Raw genomic sequence first — 20700 nt, 5'->3', positions numbered from 1 at the left:
GTAAACACTCTAGAGGTCACAATTTTGTTTCAGATTTTATGAATCTTAGTCAAAATATTTATTTTTGTAAGCAAAGTTTGATGTTTGGTTAGGGGGATCAACTCAAAATATAGGTCACCAGGTAAAATCTTACAAAAACAAAAACACTCCATACACCAGAGTTTTGGTTCAATAATGATGAAACTTGACCAGGATGTATGTCTGGACAATATCTAGGTCAAGTTTGAAGTTTGGTAAAGATTAAATGAACCGACTCCTCTCAGGTGAGCAAACTAGGGCCATCTTGGCCCTCTTGTTTGTTATTTAGCGTCACTGATAAATGAGCTTACCATGGGAAAAGGTGAGAAGGTTAACTGAATTTAGTAATATGCCTGAAATTCTGTTAAGTACAGCCAAACATGTAAATAAATAAACAAAGAACACTACTGAGAAAAAGATGTAGCCTTGTTTGTTACATTTATTATACAGGATTAATATTATTAAACTAGATATTAACAGTAATTGTCTTGCATTAAAGTCAATTATCAAAACCAAAAGTGGTCATTAAAATTGTTGTTTTTTGCCTAACATTTAAATGATTTTGCCTTATCAGATCAGACTCTGGCACCAACAATTAATAAATGCTAAATCAATTGATTATTTATTTTATGCATGTTTAAGATGGCCAGGTCATTGGTTGACCAAAGGCACATACACGCCCACCCTGGCTCTGGGGTCGAAGGTCAACCCCCGCCCCTAGTGAGGAGGAACACTCCCCTGATGGGTCATGGGGGCCTCTCAGCAGGGGCTCAACGGCCTCTGAGACAAACCTCGGCCCCAGGGGGTCAGAAGTTTGGGCCTCCACTGCCACCCAAGCACAGGACTGCTAGTGTGGTAGGTAGCAATTTGTACAGGTCTTATATGTAAGTAACCGGTACAGATTGTACTAATGTTTTGTGTCATTATAGCCTCATGTTATGAAGTAGGTGGTATACTTGCACTACCATAGACTTCTGTCTCTCGACCCCTTAAATCCCCTTGATTCTTTAGGAAAACTTGAGTAAGAGCTGTTAAAGAAGGAGTGAAATAGTAAGTTTGGACCACACTGTTATTATTTTACCTTGGGCTCATACTATACCAAGCAATTCTTAGACTGATAAGTCTTAGAAAAAAGAATATTCTTTTAATTGGAATATTCAAGAAAAGCTCCAATGTTGAGTCAAACTTGGCATTAACTGCCTCTGTCTACACCATTCATCACGTAAAACATTTGTTAAGGACATTATTGCCAGTCAAAGCATGTTTACATTAAAACACTGGACATTTATTTCTTGGTTCAAAGTCTATTCTTTCTTCTAAAGTCTAAGAATGGGGTGATGAATACGGGCCCCTGTTTATTGTTGGTACATTCCCAGGACCAGCACCCAGGCGCGAGGCATGACGGCCGCCACGCACCCACCACCCTTGATGAGTGGCTGGCGGGGCTAAACCTTTCCTGCTACACAGACAAGTTCCTGCTGAACGGCTGGGATAGCCTCCTGTACCTGACTGAGCTCAAACAGGAGGACTTGAGAAACATCGGCATAGACGTGCCCGAACACCAAAAAGTCATCCTGAGCAGCGTGAAAGACCTCAATCAAGTGTGATATTTTTTTGGTCTTTGTATTTCCTATGTATCAGACTCGCCGTGGAAGAAGTGGGCTTAATGCATATGCCGAAAGTTTTGTTCTTAATTAGTCTGTGCAGTCAGCACGGGCTTATCAGGGACAACACCTTCCACCTAAACTTGATTTTTGTTTAGAAGAGATTTCTATGGAAAGAAATTTTCCATAAAAGCAGAAAGTGTCATCTCATAAAAGCGTCTGTTGACAGCACAGGCTAATCTCTGACAACACTTTATGCATATGCATTAAGCCCATTTTTTCCAAAGGGTGGCTTTTGTAGTTTTACCCACCTGTAATAACACCCTTTGCTCTGCTCTGCAGCTTATATGCTCATGTTGTCATTGCAATTTTATAATAACACATTATGAAGCCATCCAACATGTGCATGAAGGGTCTTTCAAATAAATGAGCCGCGTTCTGAGAAAACTGGGCTTAATGCATGTGCGTAAAGTGTCGTCCCAGATTGGCCTGTGCAGTCCGCACAGGCTAATCAGGGATGACACTTTCCGCTGTTATAGTATTTTTAGTTTTAAGGAAGTCCCTCCTTACCGAAAATCAAGTTTAGGCGGAAAGTGTCGTCCCTGATTAGCCTGTGCGGACTGCACAGGCTAATCTGGGACGACACTTTACGCACAGACATTATGCCCAGTTTTCTTAGAACGCGACACAAATTATTGTCCAAATATAACAGATAAGAGACAAAATAACACATGCAAGAACGCAGAAAATAGCGTTGATCTTATGCATCTTTATTAGTGTTGTTTATTAAAAAAACTTTTCGTTAAAGTATAAACATTTGTTGCTTTCCTGTTTATACCTACCAAAACTGTTGGGTGATTTAAAATTAGCCCATTTGTGCCTTTAAAGCGATATTTCTGCCTAATGTTAACATGGAAAAAAAAACAGCTGAATGAACTCCCTTATCTGAACATCGCTGTTATGGAATGTCAAATTTGACTTTTTTCTATGTTTGTTACCTGTTTATGAATTTGTTTCATGTATTATACCACTTCAAACATTTGAAAAACCATTCATGCAAATGAAAATGATCTGTGTACATCTTTTGTCCATAACCTTTTATACTAAGCTTATATCCATGTCTTTCCACAAATTGTTTATGTAAGTTGTTCAAACTTACTAGATAATTTTTAGACATTTAACATTTGTATACATATTTTTGCATTGATATACTATTTGTGCTCACATGTTATATACCTAATTTAACAGACCATGACATCATCTTATAACAGTGTGTAGATTTACTTCATTCATTTTTAATCTTTCACTTATTTATTACATTCAAGTTCATTTTACAAATACTTGGTTAAATTTGATGTTTATTTTTTTTTTACATAATTGATATCTACCAAACTTTGTAGAACGTAGATTTGGGTCCTATACTTTCAAAAAAGTTCTTGTTTCATCTTGGTATTTTTGTATATAATCATTCTGTTTCTGAATGTCATCAATTATGTATGCCTAAAGCATCAGGCACTGCACTTTAAAAAGTATTTGTAAATCACGAAATGTCTATTAAGTTACTTAACTGATCAATGTTGGTTATTTTTGTGCAAGAAATCAGCTCTTAGAAAACATTTAATTTAATTTAAAAATTAAACGAGACTTACCTTGGTTAAGTCGCTGTTTGATTTAAATTATATGAGAAATAAAAGTTGAGGAGGCATTAGATGAGATCTATGCTCGCGCATGCGCAATCAGTCTTTAAAATACAAAATTTGTTTTGATGCTACATAAATGTAACATAAATTAAGTCTTATAATCATTACTATTCATTAAAGATATTATATTGTAACTGAAGTTGGGAGGGAGGGTGGCATTTAATGCCTCCTCAATTTTTATTTCTCATCGAATTTAAATCAAACAGCGACTTAACCAAGGTAAGTCTCGTTTAATTTCTAAATTCTATAAGGAAACATGTTTCGTGGTCCTTTAATGAGATTTTGAAGCCTGATGCCAAACAATTTTGGGAAATACTACATGAAACAGCACATTGCAAATACCTTTATGTTACATCTGTTGTCACATCCTTAACACTGTTTCAGCAAATGAGTTATGTCCATGGATAGTTTCGTTGTAATATTTTGTGAATGTACTTTCCTGAGACCAGCCTGCTGTCTTCAGAATGTCAGTTATTGGAACCCACATAGTTTTGGCCTTAGATGAAGCTGCTGCCGAACACTGTGAGCAGTAAATTTCTGGTAGTCCATTCCTGATCTTGCCATCACAACTGGAATCCACCGGCTTATTGTATCTCTGGTAACTGGTCGGAATGGTTTGATATAACTTATAAGGAGACTATAATCGGTATTATTTCTACCTGGTTTAGTTCTAATTAAATATTCCTTCAACACAGTTATAACGCACAATCTCCTATTTCGAGGATAAGCTTTTAAAACTAAAGAAGAACAATCAAAGCCTGGCCGACTCTGTTTTAACAAACTATTAAACTGAATTATGTAACCTGAACTGAACTTTTTTAACAGTTTATAACTCAAAACATGTAAAGTCTGTGCCCTAGCTGAGTCCGTAAGTCCCAAAAGCATGGTCAATTTCACTGTTAAATTCTTAAGCGTAAGAGTCCTCACAGGCGAAAGTTTCTGCAAATTATTCAGTACCAAATTAACATCCCATGTTTCAGTAAGTTTCGGTGTAGGAGTTCTAAGATTATACACACCCTTCATAAATCTCACAACAGTAGGGTGAGTAACCAGAAGGAAAAGTTTCCAATCGAAGTCCAATTTATGAACGAGCACCACGTGCAGTGTTCAAGGCACTATGACCTAGCCCTTTGTTAAATTGTTCAGTTTAAAATTCAACTACATCTGTTATAGAAATTGAAACTTGAGAAATTTGTTTTCTATCGCAATACTGAATCCATCTCGAAATATAGCATTGATATTGACATTTTGTTGAGTTTCGCCAAGAGGACATAATAATTCTGGTAGCAGTTCTAGAAAAACCCTGTTATCTGTAAGAATTCCTGACACTTTGCATGCTATTAACACTAGTTTTTCTTCGAGACGATGTGGTATCTCTTGATGTGGAAGGTAGTGCTTCTTTGCTGTCGGTAGAATCGACGGGTTTTGCACCAAAAGTTTCATTAATAATGGAAATCATGTCTGTGTTGGCCACAATGGAGCTATAACTAAGGCTTTTGATTGGTCTTATTTGATCTTTCGAACGCATCTGGTAAACAAACTGAAAGGTGGGAAAATATAGCAATAATCATAATCTGCCCAGTTGAGCGTAAAAGCATCAATAAATTTAGCCCCAGGATCTGGCTTCCATGCACAGTACAATTTAAGCTTCGTATTAAGTCGGGATGCAAATAGATCAATATCTGAGGTTTTAAACTTATCACACACAGTATGATAAATCCAACAAAAACACATACTTTTCTTTCCTTTTTTATCAACGTTTCGGCTTACGCCTTCATCAGGATAATACAAATAATAACAAAAAGCGGATGTTACGTCATTGACTTAACGTACATTAAAATGCGGGAAAATGTACGTCAATAAAATGAATGTTAACTAAATTAAGCTTAACTTTCTGATTCAAGAATACCCAATTTCCTATAAAATTATATATAAAAATACTAATAGGAAAAAACAAAAGTAAGCTAAATTAAATTAAAGAGCTAGTCTTTTATGTTAAAAAGAACTTTGTTATTCATACCATTAGTGTGTAATGTTTTAAGTCTATGTACCCAGTAAGTTTCTTTACACAGACGATTCATGTTGTTACTAACAACATAAATTGGCATAAGGAAAAGAAATTTGCGCTGTGGTGATCTTCATTAAAATGTGATGCGACCAAAGTTGAAAATTCAGGGTTAGATAAGTTTCTTATGTCAAATCGATGACTGTTCATTCTTTTTGACACCGGTTGCATGGTTTGTCCAACGTATTGCTTCTTACACTGTTTACAATGCAATGAGGTATATTACATATTTAGATACACAATTCATATTCTTCTGTAAATTAAATTGCTCGCCTGTTATTGTACTTTTAAATTTTTCTCCAACGTGTATCGATTTACAATGGGAGCAACGTGTTCTTCCACAGGCACTTGACGCACGTGAATTGTTCAAACTTTTCGTAAATTGAGCACGTGTAATGAAGTTTCCTATATTATTAGGCCTTTTAAACGCCATTATGGGCTTATTAGTTTCATACACACTTCTCACTTTTTTTTTAAACTTATCACACATAATTTTTAATACATCATTACACAATGACCCTTCTGAACATTGAACACTCTTGATGGCTTATTAGCGTCATTTTCTTTTCCTGCTATGTGTGTACATGCAATCCAGATATCATGTGCAATGCAAAGAGACCAAATTTCATGACTAACTCTGTCACAAACCAATGACTGGGTCCCCCCCCCCCCCCCTGTTGGTGATATAGCACACTGCAGTAGTGCTGTCTGTTAAAGTTTTAACATGTTTCTTTTGCAGATCGGCAAAGAATGATTTCAATGAAAACAATATGGCTAGAAACTCTAGTTCGTTAATGTGTTTTTGTTTTTATTGATCGCTCCAACGACCACCAATTTTTAAATTTTCACAGACAGTCCCAGCCTAACATACTTGCATCAGTTGTAATGCACATATCAGGATTTCCTTTATATATATATGTCTAACCTGCGAGTGAACATTTTCACACCACCATTGTAACTCAGATTTCATGCTATCCGAAATCAACATTTGACCATCATAATTCCCATGTTTTTTTCTTAGAGCTACATATTTTGCTCTCTCATGTTCCATATAATGGAGTTGTTCATACTCTACAGATGAAAAACTGGAAACAATCAGTCCAATAACATGAGCAAACTGTCTGATTGTTGCAATATTTTAACAGGATAGATTTTTACATTCTCTATCTATTCTGACTTTTTTGTCATCTGGCAAAGCTACTATCATTTTCTCAGAGTCTATTATGTTGCCAAGATAGCAAAGTTAGCGATTTTAAATAAGCACTGATTTCTCATAATTTATCAGCAAACCTAAATTTTCGAATAAAGCACATGCTTTTTTGAAAGATGTTGAGCATTCTAGCTTCGAGTTTGCACCAATCAGACTATCATCTATGAACAAGTGCATATTTCACCTTTAGTTCATTGTTTTGCATATACTGATTTAAGAAGCTTTGTAAATTTCAATGGCAAACATGATAAGCCATTTTGGCAACATGCAAATTCAAATATTTGGCCCCTCCAGTCAACTTTAAGATATTTTCTGTACTCCTACCAACTGGCACTGAATAGTAAGCATGACGAAGATCAATGCTGGCCATATACAGATCTTTTGTGATCATTGTCAATGCTATCTCAAAGGTATCTATTTTAAAGTGCCTATATGGAATATGTTTGTTTAGATCTTTTGAATTTACCAATCTAAATTCTCCATTTTTCTTTTCTCAAAGAAAAATTGGTGATATGAATTGATCTTCATTAAACTTGGCTTAACCAATTACATTTTGAGACAACAGCTCATCGACAATTGTATTTATAATATGTGTTTCCTTTGTATTGAAAAAAAATGGCTTATCATGTTTGGCTGTTTTGGTGGTGAATTGTCAAGAGACTCTATTTTTTAACCTTCTACCATCTGCAAAATTGAAGGATCAGATGTTGATTTTTGTCATTCGGCAACAAAAAATCTCAATCTACCAGCAGAAAACCCACATACCTGAGTTCTTTCTAGTTCTTGGAGGGGTTTCTCAGGCCTCCCCTCCTCGCAGAGTTTTGTGGATCAACTCCAGCATGACCAGCTGATCCCAGGTAGTAACCTGGACCTCGATCAACACCTTGTGCTCGGATTCTGAAACGACCCCGGAAACCAGCTCAGCCTCCTCTGAAGTTACCATCATGACCTCTATAAGGCCCATACTGTTGCATCGTGTTTCAATTTTTGGCTTCATCCTCTATTTCTTTGTCAGCCTTTGAGACATCCTCTCCAATCAGTTGATTTGTGTATGGCGACTGATGATTGCACAAATGCGCATACTCGTACTTGAGTTCAGGTTTTGACAAGTCCTTTCTTGTTAAATTAATTTGTCTATTGGCATGTCCAAGGAAGGCCAACGAGTCATTCACATTGTCCACTATGAACTAAATGTCTTCGCACTTCTCACCCAATTTCTTTTCATGTTTGCGACTTGATCAACCATCTTAGTCAAAACAACTGCTGCATTCCCAACAGAAGTTTCTAAGTTCTGTAACTTTTTGTCTGTTGCACGAGCATTTGGCGCTAGCAAAACCCAAACAAGCTGATTGCATTTGACAACTGATATCCATCACAATTAGCTGGCCTCGCCAGCTTTTCATCTTTAAGAAGTAACATATACTGGTCTTCTTCCATCCCTTTCCTAAACAAATCAGTTACATTACTGGCCAATACAGTGTCTATGTCTTTATCTGTAACTTCTTGTTCCTTGAACCTCTTTGCCAACTAAGAGAACCTGCTGTCAGTGACAGTCTCATTATTGTTCGCATCTTGGCAAGATTTGTCATGGGATCGCTTACTTGAACATGGATCCGGTTCGTAATCCACATTTTCTTCATTATTACCCTGCAAATCGTAACAATTTTCACTGTTCTCGAGGTCCACGACCTGTTTGCAAACATCAGATAGCGTTTCCTCCGATTTATCAATTTTTTGTTTAATTTCCATTAATAAATCGAGAATTTTCATTCTTTTTGGCTCTTTTGCTTCCTTAGCTTTGTCTTTTTCTTTGCTTTCGGCCTACGATTTATCCAAATTCTAAGCCATGCTTCAATGAAGCAGTTGACATGAACACTCCACGTGGTTCAGATTTTTTTTGATTTTCGGCCGAAATAAACACTAGTATTAATAAATAAAAATAAATACTCACAAATGACCATATAAGTATCCGAATCTAACACAAAACATCAAGCGTCACACGCTTAAAACGTATTTTTTTTTAAAAGACTGATAAAATTTAGGTGCGAACAGCGTCCGCCATATTGCGTAAACACACTGATTCCGCATGCGCGACCACAGATATCTTTTAAGGGCTAAGAAACATGTTTCGATATAGAATTAAAACACTGTGTTCATAGTTTGTTCAAGGCTTATTGGATTATTTGCATTATTGGGCAATTTTCTTTTGGTTTCTTAGGTTAATCAATGTTATGTTGGATGTTGGCTGTCAGTTTTGGATATGTCATGCTTCATTTTAAATACAATATACATTAAAATCACGTACATTAAGATGTATTATACCTAATTTTATTATGCATTTTTGCCCTGTATGTTGGTCTGTCTGTTGGTTTGGTCAAACTTTAACAATTGCCATAACATTTGCAATATTGAAGATAGCAACTTCATATTTGGCATGAATATGTATCTCATGGAGCTGCACATTTTGAGTGGTGGAAGGGCAAGGTCATCATTCAAGGTCAAAGGTAAAAAAAAAAGAAAAAAAGTCTAAGCGGCGCAGAAGGGGACATAGTGTTTCGGACAAACAAATTTCTTGTTTACATAAACAATTGTACCTACAAACATTGTCCCTGCCCACTTTACCCAGGAACACCCTTTTTATATTTATGTTTACCGTCCATTTGCAAATTTGTACTGCTTGGCTTTACTAACAACAGTGGTAACTGAAAACGTTGGAGTATGTATATATAAAGTCTCGTATACATGGAAATATTCCATTCAGTGTTTGCGAATCTGCTGTAAATATTAAGCACTTTTTTCTGTAATCACACTTATATACTGACTGAGTGAATATTTAATCTGAATTCCTGTTAAAAACAATTATAAATATTTTAGTACATGTTAGTTTTTTTATATAAAGCATACCTTTTGTGATCATTTCAGACACATTTTTAAACATGCAATTGTTTTGTATTTATTATTTGTATGCCACCCATCGAAGAAGAGGGGTATATTGTTTTGCTGGTTGTTGGTGTGTCAGTTGGTAGACCAGTTCGTTTCAGATCAAAAACTCGTCAACGAATTTACCGATTGGCTTGATACTTCACATGTTCATTGGTCTTGGACAGTAAATGACCCCTAACAAAATGGGGGTCACTAGGTCATAGGTCAAGGTCACTGTCACAATAAGTGAGAAAATCGTTTCCGATTAATAAGTCATCAACGAATAGACTGATTGGCTTCATGCTTCACATTTGCATTTGCCTTGGACAGTAGATGACCCCTATTGAAATTGGGGTTTATTGATCAAATGTCAAGGTCACTGTCACAATTTAAGTGGGAACATCGTTTTTGAGCAATAACTCATCAATGAATCGACCGATTGGCTTGATTCTTCTCATGTGCATTGGCCTTGGACAGTGGATGACCCCTATTGAAATTTGGGTCACTAGTTCAAAGCAGTGATTGGGGGGCATATGTCTCCGACTACGCAACTCTTGTTTCTCTGTTTCCTTATAGTATTAATCCATCGTCATTTGAGTATTAATAAAATATTCACCATGCATTATCACTTTATGAAAATGATACTCGTTTTGGCATTGAAAATGATAGTTAATGATGTGATAATATACTGATGTATATTATATATTGTATATACTGATGTATGTTACTATAACTTGACACCAAAACAAAGAGAGACAGTACTCCGTGTGTTCAGTGACTATTCCATTGTACCATGACAGGATGCTTTTATACTAGCCTGCTAGTTTTGATAAACATCATGTAACTACATGTTACTTTTATGCCATATATATATATTTTATCTTATATAATATTGTTTCATTTGTTTTCATAAATAAAATTAAATACTATATGAACTTATACACTTTGAAATCGATTTATGTTAAAAACTAAATAACCATTCTTAGATCTGTCAGTCAACATATACGGTTAAACGATATCCGTTTCAGTTTTCACACATATCAAAAACTGATAATTTTTAAATTGATATATTTGTATGATTAACTTATTTATCTGTCATCATGGCTTATAAATTATAAGGATGAAAGCCATGGGAAACATTTCACAATTCGTGTTGAAGATCAAACAAGTAAGATGACAAACATGTTTCCATAATGATAAAATTCTGTGGTATTAATAAAGCTTGTATGATAAGTTTGGTTTTTCGTTAATGAAAACGGTATAAAACAACCTAAACAAACATTTATTGAAATAAGACTGGATGTGACTTTTATGAAGTAATATTGGAAATGTACTGGAAATGTACTCCAGATTTACCTTTTGAACATTAGGCTTGTTACATGTATAAAAAATAAGCGTTAATCAGTCATGGAGATGTGGCCATGATTGGAATTGAGTCAAACAATCGCCACTGCTTTTGCCATGACATTGTATCATGATAATATCAGTTTTGTCCCAGTTCTTTTTAGAACATGCTCATATTTAGCTAGCTGGATACGGTGAAGTCTATCTGTACAAATAACTTTTCTTAAACGACAAAGCCTGGAGATGCTTTATATATTGGTCGGTATATGAACGTGCAAGGATCCTAAAGATGCTCGTTTATACATTGTGTTTTCTAAACAAGTTTATGCTGTAAACATATGAGATTATGCATAGCCAAAGTTTTACATATCTCTTGACTCGAAGAAACCAATGCACCAAAGTTCATTGAGATCTAATGTTAAGGTAGCGTTGCTACCAAGCCTAATATTAAATTAGATTGAACATTTATTCCAAAGTTAAACTCTTTCAAGGATTTGGACTTCTTGATTAAGATTGTTTATAACATTTAGTATTTGTCAAGAGTTTGTTTCAGTTTTGCTTGCAATATTCTTTAATGTCCTTGTTCCTCCTAATTGTTACCTAGCAAGACATTAACATTATACTAGTTCTGCTGTAGGGAATTAATTAAGGCAAGCATTTCATTTTAATGATTCTTTGGATGGATGTGTGGTTTTGTGCTTTATGTTTTATACAACTTTTGAAGCTGTGATACAGGAAAATATTGACACATTTGTTAGCCGGATTTTTTTCGAAAAAATCTCGGCTTATAGATTGATGTTGTCGGGCGGGCGGGCGGGCGGGGGGGGCGGGCGGGCGGGCGGGCGGGCGGGCGGGCGGCGTGCTCGAAAATGTTAAAGTTCTTATTTCATGGTATAACTTTGGTATGCTTGGACCTAGAGTCTTCAAACTTGACATGAAGGTTGGCCAGGATTAACAGATGACCACTGGTCATTTCAAGGTCATTCATTTGAAGGTCAAGGTCACTGTGACCTTCAATATAAAAAATGTTAAAGTTGTTATAACTTTGGTATGCTTGGACCTAGAGTCTTGAAACTTGACATGAAGGTTGGCCATAACTAGTTAGTAACCACTGGTCATTTCAAGGTCATTCATTTGAAGGTCAAGGTCACTGTGACCTTGAATGTAAAAATGTTAAAGTTCTTATTTCATGGTATAACTTTGGTATGCTTGGACCTAGAGTCTTCAAACTTGACATGAAGGTTGGCCAGGATTAACAGATGACCACTGGTCATTTCAAGGTCATTCATTTGAAGGTGAAGGTCACTGTGACCTTCAATATAAAAATGTTAAAGTTGTTATAACTTTGGTATGCTTGGACCTAGAGTCTTGAAACTTGACATGAAGGTTGGCCAGAACTAGTAAGTAACCACTGGACATTTCAAGGTCATTCATTTGAAGGTCAAGGTCACTGTGACCTTGAATGTAAAAATGTTAAAGTTGTTATAACTTTGGTATGCTTGGACCTAGAGTCTTGAAACTTGACATGAAGGTTGGCCAGAACTAGTAAGTAACCACTGGACATTTCAAGGTCATTCATTTGAAGGTCAAGGTCACTGTGACCTTGAATGTAAAAATGTTAAAGTTCTTATTTCATGTTATAACTTTGGTATGCTTGTACCTAGAGTCTTCAAACTTGAAATAAAGATTGGCCAGTACTAGAAGATTACCACTGGTCATTTCAATGTCATTCATTTGAAGGTCAAGGTCACTGTGACCTTAAATGTTAAAATGTTAAAATTGTTATAACTTTGGTATGCTTGGACATAGAGTCTTCAAACTTGACATGAAGGTTTGCAAGCACACTTAGATGACCACTGGTCATTTCAAGGTCATTCATTCTAAGGTCAAGGTCACTGTGACCTTGAATGTAAAAATGTTAAAGTTCTTATAACTTTGGTAGGTAAAAATGTTAAAGTTCTTATTCCATGTTATAACTTTGGTATGCTTGTACCTAGAGTCTTCAAACTTGACATAAAGGTTGGCCAGTACTAGAAGATCACCACTGCTCATTTCAATGTCATTCATTTGAAGGTCAAGGTCACTGTGACCTTCAATGTTAAAATGTTAAAATTGTTATAACTTTGGTATGCTTGGACCTAGAATCTCAAACTTGACGTAAAGGTTTGCAAGCACACTTAGATGACCACTGGTCATTTCAAGGTCATTCATTTGAAGGTCGAGGTCACTGTGACCTTGGATGTAAATATGTTAAAGTTGTTAATACTTTGGTATGCTTAGACCTAGAGTCTTCAAACTTGATATGAAGGTTGGCCAGAACTAGTAGATGACCACTGGTCATTTTAAGGTCAAGGTCACCGTGACCTTGAATGTAAAAATGTTAAAAAATAAAAAAATTGAGATCAAACTTTCCTAATTGTCAATTCAAGTTCATATTTGTGACCTTAAATGTTATTGTTGTTCATGTATATGCATGCATTCAAAACATAACACAAGGTTTGCTCATGCCTTGAAAAGTACTTACATTTCATTTTGACCTTTGAACAATATTTCAGTAATTTAAGTATTGCATTGACAAAAACACGAAAGGTACTTTCCTGTCATTTAAATCAAAAATCCGGCTTCAATGCGGTCATCTCCGACCGCGGAACTCTTGTCTTTGTTTAAAAAAGGACTAGCTGTATGTCCACCTACAAACCTACAAACGGTACTGTCTTATCACTGAAGTGCATCTATCAAATCTTTCTTTTTTTATGTTTTTTTTTGTTAAAACCATCTTCAATTGAATTGCTTTTATAAAGTGAAGTAAGTTTAGTATTTGTTAAAAAGTATGGGGTATTGTTCATAATCCAGTTGTTAAAATTGTTATAGTTATTCTTTGATAATGCATATCACATATATGGTAAATATTTATTTTTAGTCCCATAATGTTCTAAATATTTGACATTGACTTGTTACATGCACATATGTAGGTATTAGTCATTTACTTCTGTACATGCACATCTTTCTTCACTAGAAATTGATGTGATGTTTTATTTTTTTTAAGAACAAATGTATGAAAATATTTTGCTAGTCGTACTGAATTTATAGTGTTTGTAGCAAATTGAACTCACATTTTTAAAAACAGAGGGCTCCATTGCATTGGACAAGGGCACAAATCAAGGTCAGATTTCAAACTTTTGTCTTCATAATGTATTGAAGGTTTGAAATAGAAATTCAGATTTCTACCCCTCACAACAAAATGGTTTTCCATTTCAGATCAAGGTCACAATTCACACATCAAAATTCAAGTACATTTAGTTTCAGCTACATATAAACTTCTTAATGTTTTTTATTTATTTAATATTTCTTTGGATGATTATTGTAATTATTTCTTGTCCGTCAATGTTACAAGTTAAATCTTTTATTCAAATTTTGTTATACACCATACCTTCTCAATGTCTTGAAGTAAACTGAATGTTAATGCCTTTTTCAACAAATACTGTGTGCCAGAATCTTACCCATGCACTAAGTTAAAGATCATGTTTAATTTATGTTTGATGTCATAGAACTGTTTTTAAATGTTCACTTTTCTTATGTATGTTAAGTGTGGATGTTTTATTTCATTGTTTTGGCAGAAAATACAAACACAATAAAGTGCAAAGAAGAAATATTATTTTTCGATTATTTAACCCAGCAATAACAAGTGAATCTCGATATTGTCTTTTAATGACAAACACATGATTTAATATTATTTCACGTATATGTGAATGAAGATTCTGATAAAATGTTACGCCTCAATGTCATGATAAACCAACACGTTTGCAAATCCACACATGTATTCAAATTCTTTCACAATATGGGGAACAATACATTATAAGTGCGGGCAACAATGAGAAGATATTTTTTGGTAACATTAGATGTCTTATCACATCGTTATCGGTAGTAAATACCATTTAAGTACATATCATTGTCGACACTTATATAACCATAATATCATTCATAATATCATACAATAAACATGTTTGTCATGCAAATGCAAACTAACATATCAACGAATAGTATCGCTAATTATGAAATATATGCCTTCACATATAGCAACAGAATTTTATATATATACATGTATTGCACATGCTTTGCTTACGATGACCCCGTCCGTCATAAAGGAATATACATGTAATTGCCTCTAAAGGGATGAGTTCGTACGTGCACACACGATACAAATATTTCTTCCACTTTCCAGTCACCCGATGTCTCCACATACTGCAATAGACATTACGAAAATACCCACGAACAAGAACCGGGCGTTGATATTGGAACGTGCGGACGTTTGTTAACAAACGCCAGCGATATTGGCGATGTCCTACACGGTGGAGTGATTGGGCAGTTTTCTCCCAGCCACTTTGATGAGGGCGACGATATCACCGAGGAGAACGAATATGCAGAACCAGAAGAAAACGAATACCATGTCCCAGAGTTGATCATTAAACATCCTGATATAGTGGTATGTATAGTCTAGTTCTGCTTGAATGTTTTGAGGTTTTATGAGTGCTCACATACTGCTCGTACTGCCCACCGACCCTGACGGTCAATAGCTGGGAGTTGGATTAGTGCATGTAATGCGTAGTCTTGAGTTATTTTACACCATATTCCGTTCACTCTTTATGCCCGTCATATTATTATTCCTGATGAAAAGTGATATAGGTGCGCACGTGATGGCTTGCTTGTGTAACATCTTACATGGCATTTGTAATACAAAAAAGAAAACCGATCAAAACACACTGTAGGTTTGATTAACTGTGCTGCCTGCTAGAAAGTGGAACACAATGATTTTGTTGATTAATATATGGGATTAAGCGTTAAAATAAGCAGAATCTGTGTTTATATTAGCGCCCAAAAAACTTTCTTATACGACTTGCTTCAGACATGAGAAATAACTCGAAATGCATAAAATTCTAAATATAAGATCTAAATACAATTCGATGAATTCCTGAATCTGTGTAGTCAGTTATATACACAGAACGTCGTTTTACAGGGGCCCAAAGCTAAACGATAATAGCACTGATAGTATCAGTATTCACTTTAAAGGATTCCTTAATGAACAATATAAGCTATATAACTTGTTTTATTTTTAAGATAACTAAATAAACCGTAAACATATTTACAGGATTTACCAATAAACTTTAATTTTTATAACATAAATAAATTAAATAGTGTTCTGCCTTACACGAGATCAAGAGGAACAATTGAAACAGATAATGAACAAATTTACAAACTTATCTTTTAATACTTACACAAACCTTTGATAGTTTCGCAAAACTTTTCTGTGAAAGAAAATACATTAATTTGCCCAAGTCTTTCGTATGACATAATTGAATGAATGTTGTTAAGGTTGAATGTTCTCTTTTCAGGACTCTCAATTTGGTTCATTGAATCCCGAAACTAAAAACGTATACAACGTCCTTGGTGACCACGAGCTCGAAATAATAAAACAACGTCACGAGATCTACGAGAGTTACGCGCCGAAACACGTGTACAGCTGTCTGGAAGACAAGGGCTTCGAGGAGGCGTATACAACTAGACGGATCAGCGACCCTATTGTGCAATCGTGCGAGAAGAAGACATTGGGCGAGTGGCTTGACGCCCTGAGCCTAGGATTCTACCTTCGCACGCTAGAGGACAATGGTTGGGTGAACCTGCTGGTGTTGAGAGAGCTGACCGAAAGCGATTTGGACAATATGAACATCAGGGACCGGAAACACAAGAATAAGATTCTCACGGCCATTAATCATTTGAAAAGCAACAATTAGCAAACAGAAGGATTTGGCATATACTTATTCGAAGTCCGGATGCACATACACTTACAAAAGAACCTCACAACATCGCTTAATTTGGATGAATAGTATTGCTGCATGTAAGATAGAGATTGACGCACATTTGCATTTTGTGTTCTTTACAATGTTCTATTATCTGTCTTGTATGTTGCACTTAAATTAGAAAGTGTTTATTCAAAATATTAATGACACAACAATGCTCGTTAAACACAATAAAAACAATCTTACACCAACGAACACTCGTTGAACACAATAAATACCGTCTAAACTGAGTGAATCTAGGAACTCGATGCAAGTGCTTTATAGCACGTTATTTTTTTGTTATTTCATATTTGATGTTCGTGATTTCGGTTTTTCCAGTGTGAATGCAAAGTGCACACATACGTTGCTTACTTCACATTATTTAAAGATGTCAACTTGTTGCTAGCTGGAAACATAACACAGTTATTTTGGGTGTTCTAATATGGAGTGATGAAATTGTGTTGTGAGAATTACTTCACGCACGGATTGGTGACTTGTGTTCTGAGACTGAGCCAGTATTGACAGAGGTCATCCGATGAATGTTAAGTTAATTGGAAAATTTTAAAATGCATGAAGTAGGTATATGATTTGTTCACAGCAATTGTTTCATAACGTACCTCTAATGTATACACATGTGTTCTTAATTGCAGGCTGCCTTTTAAAATTCTGATCTTAAGAAATATTAGTTAAATGTATGCTTCTTGTTCTTTGAACAACTGGTCGTTTATGCACCTACATGTTTCATTAATGCATATACATATGTGGAGCAATGCCCATTTCAGAGTTAAATGCAGTTGAACAGCGTCGTGGTCACGTCGAGTCAGCTTAGGACCAAAACATAATTTTGTTTGAGATTAGCATGCCAAAACGATGCTATTTACTCCTTAATTAAAAAGATAACGGCAGATTACATCAATTTTTGCATTTCGTGTGTTGCAAACGTGCACATATAAGCATGTTCTTCGGACTTGGTCCAATATTAACAAAGTTTCTAAACACACGAACAGAACGTTTGTTTTTTCATTGCTTATTATATAAAGTTGGCAATGATAAGTTGAAGTTTTGTTTAATGAAAAAGGTACCAGACACGTCGCGTCATTATAGAGTAGTTCAAACATGTTGACAAATACAAACTATTTGTTGAATTGATACATATTACAGGTTCAAAACATGTTATATCTCATAGGTTTCTTTATCCGGCACTTAAACTGATATTGCTCATTGGTTTAAGCCTAAAACTGAGTGTAGACATATTGGCCTAGCCTAAAACAGAGACTTGCCTCATCATCATAAGCCTGAAACTGAGTCTAGCCACACTCACATTAAAAGGTAATCATGATCCACTTGTACGTTTGTAACATGAGCAACCATTGTATGAGTTGCCATTTTATGCATATTATATTGTTATACATATTACATAATGTGTATTCGTGGTTTATTGACTGGTCCCTCTGTTACATACATGTCGAAGATGAACGTGCTAATGAGCACACAATGTGAGTTTGATAAATATTGTATGCACTTACCATGAAAACCAGCTCGTTTTGTTCACGTGATTTTTAACGACTAGTTCCACTAAGTACTGCGGTTATGCCAACTGTATACCATCGTGACTTCAAGTTTGCGACATCATTTCACTTATACATATAGGATCTGGCACAAGTTGTAATATCATACTCGTCCAGGAAATTCGTTAGTAAGCTCGCCAAAGGCTCGCTTACTAGCAAAATTCCTGAACTCGTTTAATAAAATATGGTATAATATGACAACGAGTGTAAGATCTGTTTTATCACATGCTTTTAAAGGGACTGTCAACCACGAATAACGAAAAAAGAAAAGTTCTAAAATATCGTATTTTGTACAATTATTAGGTTATATTGATTAAAATATCACGACTGGTATATTACATTACTTGAAAAAAGTTCATATTTTCAGTATATTCTGTAATTAAATTTCGCGATGTGAAATCGAAAGTACATCGCGAAAATATGTGACATAACTATATACACACTATAAATAAAGCAAGTATATTGGTCATTTTATATATACAATTCACAACGCATGCACAATTTGCATTACTGGGTTTACCACGTGACGATGATGATCAATCTACTGGCGTTATTTATAGTTAACTGGTAGGTTCCTGGTAGACATATCCAGTAAAATTTATTACCGAATATTCTGAAAATATTAAAACTTAACCATTTTTTTAAGTAATGTTATATACCAGTCGTGATATTTTTATAAATATAAACTAATGATTGTTAAAAAATACGGTATTTCACAACTTTTCTTTTCTACATCGTCGTGGTTGACAGTCCCTTTAAATGAGCAAATTAAATAAATATTTACGCAAACATAATGATAAATCCCAAATGTTGCTTATATTTCGTGACGTCATTTGACGTTGCAACGTCATTTCAGCAAAATAACAAAATGCGATTGGTCAATCGAATGCAAATAAGCCAATTAAAACGCTTAAAAAGAATATTACAAATGTGTAAGATAAAATATTCGTAATGTTTATATTAAATGGAAACAGGTTATGGGATGTGATAAAAAAAAACGTCTTGTAGTGTGCCTGTCAAATGCTACTTATCAAATAAACGCGCTAAATGTTTCTATTTTTCAGATAACTACTTATTGAACGGGATCATGTATTATGTGGGAAACGAGGTGCATGTTAAGTGTTTGACAATCCATAGTAGCATATTGTAACCAGCATTTAAAACAAAGAGGTCTCGGAGATTTTATAAAGTTCTTACAATTCCATTTTAAGTGAATTACTTTTCATCACACATCTTTGATACCAAATCGTTGGGAAACTCTGATATGATATAGACATAATTTGTGGGCGTTTGAAGAAGCATAATGTATTAAATCTTATGTTTGACTTTCTACCTGGAAATACGATAAACAGTAACAACTAAGAACAAGGCGTTTGCGTAAAGACGAAGAACACATGTGACGAATCATTCAAAATATAGCCATTACTTCACTATGCACTATGCATCAAGGGATTCTGTGATAACTTTCTTCAAATGTTCTCATTGATCTGTGTCAGAAGAAAAACTAAGGTATCTAGGGTCAAAACACGCTGAAGTCTAATGTTACACATTTTGATTAAATAAAAAGACAAACGGGGGCCAGCGGCCGGACAGCAAAGTTTCACTAAACAATTATCAATTGCATAGTCTGATACGTTCGGTCTGATGCATTCATCGGTTGCCATCCGATGCTTGTGTTTATCCTCAAAAGAGGAACATAAAACGAGTTATTTTCCATTAAGACAGTTTAAAAATGGGTTACAGGGTACAACATTTAAGTTAAACGCTTCTACAAAACGTTTCTTTATTTTTTGAGAGTAACAGTTGTTTTTAATGTAAGAGGAAAAATAGTCATGCCTGAAATTGCTATAATACTTTTATTTTATAAAAACAACGTGATAACACTTTCAAGATCATGACCACAACTTACTTCCATCCCTTTTATATTTAAATATGTTGGTGTGTTTTTTTTCAGAAAACCTTAACTAAAATCAGATATGTGCATTCTTGTTTAATTTGAATTCGTTTATTTGATCTCTTGATTCATTAATATGACTGTCCAGTTTAACCCATTTATGCCTTGCGTTTAGAAAAAAGGCATTGGCAAACAGCGTAGACCCACATGAGACGCCACATGATGCGGCGTCTCATCAGGGTCTGCGCTTTTGCTTAAAGGAATTTATGTAAGAAATATTCTAAATATAGAAATAAATATTTATTAGACATCCCTAATTTTGAAAATAAATTGATCCAATATAGAAGGATGGGAGAGTCCACTAGGCATACATGGGTTAATGATTTCTGTAACAACAGCTGGTGTTACCTAAACATCACATTTTTTGTCTGAAGAATAACATAAATAAATTTAGTCGATCTAGCTATAGTGCATTTCATTTATGAGTAGCTTTATAGAACGTTATTAGATCAATAAAGACGAGATATAATATATATTTTTC

The 20700-nt window shown here is 35.0% G+C and overlaps 1 protein-coding gene across 5 annotated transcripts in view; it reads left to right on the top strand.

Annotated features, from left to right (window-relative positions):
- Positions 1-18120, top strand: part of LOC127836301 (phosphatidylinositol 3,4,5-trisphosphate 5-phosphatase 2A-like) — a 120530-nt gene extending 102410 nt beyond the window's left edge. For all 5 annotated transcript variants that reach the window (XM_052362815.1, XM_052362814.1, XM_052362817.1 and 2 more), the window contains 4 exons: positions 661-873; positions 1395-1619; positions 15086-15346; positions 16254-18120. In XM_052362815.1, coding sequence (XP_052218775.1) covers positions 661-873; positions 1395-1619; positions 15086-15346; positions 16254-16652 — 1098 coding nt within the window. In that variant the 3' untranslated portion in view covers positions 16653-18120. The remainder of the gene's footprint in view (positions 1-660; positions 874-1394; positions 1620-15085; positions 15347-16253) is intronic.
- Positions 18121-20700: the final 2580 nt, after the last annotated feature.

This window comes from Dreissena polymorpha, chromosome 6 (genome assembly GCF_020536995.1).
Source record: "Dreissena polymorpha isolate Duluth1 chromosome 6, UMN_Dpol_1.0, whole genome shotgun sequence".
Taxonomy (NCBI): Eukaryota; Metazoa; Mollusca; class Bivalvia; order Myida; family Dreissenidae; genus Dreissena; species Dreissena polymorpha.
This window is presented reverse-complemented; position numbering and strand designations above follow the sequence as displayed.